Genomic DNA, 5,939 nt, shown 5'->3' with positions numbered 1-5,939 from the left:
ATGAACAATGTCAAGTGTGATACAAGTAAGACTTTATTAACTACATAAACACTTAAACTAGTCTAACATACTACATAAACACTTAAACTGGTCTAACATACACATACACACACACATACAGTTGGTATAGGAAAGGGTTAAAGCTTAACTCAGTAAAGAGGAGAGAAAATAAGAATATGAAGTTATGGAACCATTTGCATATTCAGCAGATTTACAGCCTGAAGGAAACATCAGATTCTTAGTTCAAACACACCTTTGTAAAAAGGTGCAAATGATACCTAATGTATCAATTAATAAAACTAAGTTTGATACTTGCATGTCTCGTCTGTCTGAAAGAAAGGCTTGAGGCAGTCCAAAGGTTCAAGTTGATCTTTGCTGAAGTTGGTTGATGAAAAAGAACCAGTTTGAGTCAAAGAATCTTGGTGAATGGAAAAGTCGAGGCCGAAGGCCTGGCACAAACTTAGGGTGTCCTGGAGCGTTCTAGCTCATGTCTTCATCTTAGAATCTAACCGAACCACCGACCCTGGGCGGGTCCCTGATGTGGGGCCTTTAATGTCTCAGAAGATTCACGCCTCTCAAGATGGGCTTGTCCAATGAGAAAGGCTGACGTCCCAAGCGGGAGGTTGGACATACTGGGGAGTTTTATGACTCTTTGTGTGAAAGCATGGTAATTTGCAAATGGAACTTGAATCGAAATTACTAAAGATTCTCAGGACACTAATATATTGCCTATTTACCAACATATAATATACACTCTCGTTTAGATCATCAGAAGACTAATTCATATATACTAGACATGGTAGGATTACATATATGTAAGATGACAGGAATGAGTGTTTCCATCATAAGCCTGCATAAAACAGTATAAAATCTCAAAGACAACATACACAATGACCTGAAGGATATGTGTGTTTATTCAATGGATTAATTAGAAAAGAGTCCATTTCTACTGTGCACTTTCCTATGGAAAAGGCAGTGATTTTCCTAAGGGCAAATGAGGTGTGAGTTTTCTCTGCTTGCATTCCTTTGGCAATAAAACCAGTGGTATCAGCGTTGGTTGCCATGGAACCAGAGGCCTGTTCTACCCTCCTGAGGTGTTACACATTTCGGGGGAAGGGCCCATAGGTCCTCATATGGCTTGTTAACTGAGGGGTGTTACAGAGTATTTGTTAAATATAGCTAACAAAATATGTATTGTGTGTTTGGTTGGTCCGGACGCTACATCTGATAAATTGAGCATATTGCGGTTTCATGTTATTCAGACAATTTTAATGAATAAGATGTTGGTAGTATCATCTGTAGGCAATTGGAATCATTTTCCCATGCATTTTTTAATCTGGTGGCAAAGGTAAAAGGTCCTGCAAAGTTCAGCTCCAACCCTGATCAAACACACCTGAACTGGCTAATTAATCTCTTAGGCAGCACTTGATAATTACAGACAGCTGTGTTGGAGCAGGGCTGGAACTGAAGTCTGCAGGATGGTAGATCTCCAGGAACGGGGTTGGGCATGCCAGTTATAAGGCGATTGAGTTTTATTTGTGTCTGAGACACATTAAGCATAACTTCCTGTTTTACAGTGGGTGCAAATACACTGGAAGCATCTAGCTCTCTGAGACTTTTAGATTTTTTTGTTGTTGTTCTTTTGAACACTGCATGTGCATACTATGTGTTTGATTGTAGAAGTATGGCATAAAGGTTTGTACCTAAATGTCTTTCAGTTAAATAAATCCATCACATCCTGCTGTAATTCAGAAATGTGTTCTGTTTTATTTTAGCAGAAAAACATCAGCATCCATGCACTTTCACACTGATCACATGCATGTCTAATCAAAATAGCAAATGTTTTAATAATCAATTTCATGTTTTGGTTACATTTAATTCATAATTTTTTTGACACATACTAGAGTCTTTCTAGAGTCATAAACTACAAAAACAAAGTAAGCAAAGTAATTTCTTTAAATGCTTTAAAGAATTAAAAGAAGCTGGAAACAATAGCTGGAAAAGATCATTTTCATTTCACATTTATGTTGAGTACATGCTTATATTAAAGGGGTCATATGATGTTGCTAAAAAGAACATTATTTTGTGTATTTGGTGTAATGAAATGTGTTTATGCAGTTTAACGTTAAAAAACACATTATTTTCCACATACTGTACATTATTGTTTCTCCTCTATGCCCCGCCTTTCTGAAATGCGTCGATTTTTACAAAGCTCATCAGTCTGAAAAGCGAGGTGTGCTCTGATTGGCCAGCTATCCAGTGCGTTGTGATTGGCCGAATACCTCAAGCGTGTGACGAAAATGTTACGCCCCTACCATATTGTGATGCCTTGTCCCGGCCAGAGCGATGAGACAAAAACATTCAAACCCATTATAAACGAGGCATTTGTTGCATCCATTGGGGACATAATTATTAATTATAATTGGGGATTATAATGACTTATGCGTTGCATTGCATCCCGCCGCGTAAACATAAACCCATGTCTGCATTTGTGATTGGAGAAATGACAAACTACAAACGCTACTCTACACTGCTCAAAACTCACGTTTGAATCGTCAGTGGCAAATTCTTTAAATATAAAAAACTTACTTACAGTCTGTGAGTCAGAACAGCCGGCATTGTAGTCTACTCTCCCAGGATCAGGAAACAGTCCTCCATAAAATGCGCTGCACACATCTGAATATTTGGGTTGAACTGTTCTGGAACAGTGTTGTAAATACAACTTAACCACTGATTTCTAGTTGTGTCCTCTTTTGGAAGACCAAACAAAGTAGTTTCGCTTTCACAACGAAACACAGCGTCACACACGGTGGGCTAGAGTGAGCGGAGGCCGGAGGCCTAGAGTGAGCCGCGGCCTCGAGGTCGGCTTGAGTGAGCGGCAGCGGGCGGGCTTGCGGCAACCACATGTGACGACTCCGGGCTGGACTCTGCTTCATCCACGGTGAAAGCCGATCCGGCGATCGACAGTGCGAAGTTGATGTATTTCCTCAGCGACCAACACGGATCAGCTCCAGGCATGACGAAGTGGATATCGTCCTATTTTGGAAGGCCAAACAAAGTAGTTTCGCTTTCACAACAAATCACACAGCGCCTTCACGACATGGCAGCGGCGGCAGCGAGAATAAAAGTTACGCCTTCTTTCTTTGCGTGAACATTTGGGCGGCATTATGCAAATCTTCCCACATAGTGACGTAGAAATGTGGGGGTGTGTTAGAACGAGGCGTTTTAGGTAGGCGTGGTTGACTCTTAACTTTTATAAAGAACATTTCTTTGGATTTGAGACTTTAGTCTTTGTAACTTTACAGATAATCTTTATGCACCAAGAGCTTGTAACACTCCAAAGAGAAAGTTAAAAAAAATTGAAATCGCATCATATGACCCCTTTAAAACATTTCAGATGACGTAAAACAAATCTGAATATTTATGTTCTGAAAAGAGTTTTGCTATTTTTAGGCAAATTTTTGTCCTTTTTGTTTTGTTTGACTTTGTTCATGACCAGTTTCACAGCCATTCCCACTGCAGCTGCAGCTCCAGCTCCGATTAAAACAGCAGGACCAGCAACAGCTCCTACTGTTATTCCCAGGATGACACCTCCTGTTACTGCTGCTCCCGTTCCTACAGCAGATCCAACTGCTAATGCCGCATTTTGTAGCTTTTTCATTTTCTTTTTTTTCTTAATCTTCTTTTGAGCTTCTTCAAACATCTTGTTAGTGTAATGTCTTCCTCCATTTTCCTGGGTCATTCTGTCAATCTTCTCCAGAAGCTCGGTGACTTGAGAGCGGTTCCTAATGTCGTTATTGTTGAATGCATGATATCTTCCACCACAGCTTTCTGTCAGTCTCTTCAGATGCTGGCATTTTGCTATATACTGCTGCAAAGATTTACCTTTCAGTTGCTCTGCTCTGGTGAACAGGATGATGGTGTGGTGCACAGCGTCTTCTCCGAAGTTCTGCTGAATCAGTTTCACTGTGTTCATCTCCTCCGCTGTGAATCTCGCATCCAGATTGATGACCAGCAGGAACGCATGAGGACCAGGAACAGACAGCTCAACACAAGTCTCCAAGTGTGTCTTCATGTCTTCTTTAGTCAGCGATCCACAAAACCCTGGCATATCAACCACATAGACTCTTCTTCCTCCTTCCTGCACAAAACCACTGCTGCATTGTGTTGTAACCCCGACAGGTGAGGCCTCAGACTCAAACACGTCCGGTCTCAGAATTGTGTTTCCTGTCGCACTCTTGCCTGTTCCAGTCTTCCCCACCAGAATAATCCTTATGCCATTGGTCTCTGCAAATCAAGAAATATAATTCAAACAGCATTTGTTTCCTAACAGGAGTCCTGAAACTTGACATAAATATGGTAAATATCTTTTTCTGTTAAGTTTACAGACATTTCCTTTATTACCCTAAAACACAACACAATGAAATGTGTGATTTAAAATACAGGTAGAATACCTGTGAAAAAATAATAAATAAAGCAATAAGTGTTGTTTTAAAATACAAATGAAATCAGCCAGATGACAATGGGGCAAATTCACTAAGAATAAACTGCACCGTTTATTACCTTGTTTATGTTGATTCGCTTCAGGAATTATGTAGATCAGGAGATTCACTGATATGTCTACTAAATTAACTTTTAAATATAAATTAATAGGTCTGGACTAAAAATAGGCAGAATGTAACTGATCCAGTTACACTTTAATGCATTTATGGTCACATAATCTGTGAAATTAGTCAGGTTACACTCAAAAAATGGCTGTTTAGTGAATATGCCCCAATTAGTTTTCTCTATAATTCATCCAGAAAAAGTATTCCAATCTTGAGCTATTCAGTGAATCATTTATTAATAGCCAGTCCACATCCTAATAAAACTTATAAAGTGCTGTACAGAGTGCATATATTGTTGTAAATATTGTATTGTACAATGGCAACATGACTGTGACATATTTAATAATGTACTTACGGAATAAGAAATTTGAATGGAATGACACTCCGGTGTAATCATTTTGTAGTAATGACTCTGTGGGGGAAAAAAAGTTTAACGTTCACACTCATTACATAACTTCTAAAAAAGTCATTTGAAATAATAAATTACGTACCGTTTTCACTCATTTTTTTATCTTGGTTCTTGCGCCACTTGTGTTATTTGTGTCTGAGGCACATTAAGCACAACGTCCTGTTTTACAGTAGGTGCAAATACACCGGAAGCATCTAGCTCTCTGACTCTTTTACATAACTGATCTACTGTTTTCTCCATAAGACCAGAAGTAGTAAATCTGATAAGTTGAGCATATTGCGGTTTCATGTTATTCAGACAATATTAATGAATAGGACTTTGGTAGTATCATCTGTAGGCAATTTTGGAATCATTTCCCCATGCATTTTTGAATCTGGTGACAAAGGTAGAAGGCAACTCACTTCTTTGCTTTGTGTTGCTTGTGTGTGAAATATCTTATATGGTTGCTACCCTCCCTTCAAGGAAGGTTTTTAACTGATTATAAAAGGTGTTAATATTATCAACTGAAGTCCAGAAATGTGCATTAGAATTAGCAGCTACCGCTCCACCAGTAACCACATCATTATCAGTGGAGAGTGCAGGGCGTTCCTCAATCAATATGTTTTCTGTCACATTATCACCCAGCACTCTAAGCAAGATAACTGTTAACTGTGCATACCGTGTGTGTGTCTTCAACACATCTACAAATTTGACTGGGTTTAATGATGGTGGTAAACTTTTACAAATTGCATCAATATCATAGACATTTTGGTAGGTATAATAGTAATCTGATTTCCTACTCTAATCCACATCATAGCTGGCTGTGTTCCCACTTAAAATACTTAATCAAGTAGGTCATTTTATTCTCAAATAATACAATATCTGTCTTCACCAGTGTTAATAGTACTGACAACAATAGCATATCACAGTTTTTGGCTAGATGC

At 38.9% G+C, this 5,939-nt stretch overlaps 1 protein-coding gene across 1 annotated transcript in view; it reads right to left on the bottom strand.

Moving 5' to 3' along the window:
- LOC107548692 (GTPase IMAP family member 7-like) overlaps nt 1–5,215 on the bottom strand; it is an 11,502-nt gene extending 6,287 nt beyond the window's left edge. Inside the window, exons 1-3 of the mRNA XM_016229480.1 lie at nt 5,099–5,215; nt 4,963–5,019; nt 3,485–4,287 (exon numbers count right to left, since the gene is read on the bottom strand). Coding sequence (XP_016084966.1) covers nt 3,485–4,287; nt 4,963–5,019; nt 5,099–5,111 — 873 coding nt within the window. The 5' untranslated portion in view covers nt 5,112–5,215. The remainder of the gene's footprint in view (nt 1–3,484; nt 4,288–4,962; nt 5,020–5,098) is intronic.
- Between the last annotated feature and the right edge of the window lie 724 nt (nt 5,216–5,939).

This window comes from Sinocyclocheilus grahami, unplaced genomic scaffold (assembly GCF_001515645.1).
Source record: "Sinocyclocheilus grahami isolate Dianchi unplaced genomic scaffold, SAMN03320097.WGS_v1.1 scaffold353.1, whole genome shotgun sequence".
Classification (NCBI taxonomy): domain Eukaryota; kingdom Metazoa; phylum Chordata; class Actinopteri; order Cypriniformes; family Cyprinidae; genus Sinocyclocheilus; species Sinocyclocheilus grahami.
This window is presented reverse-complemented; position numbering and strand designations above follow the sequence as displayed.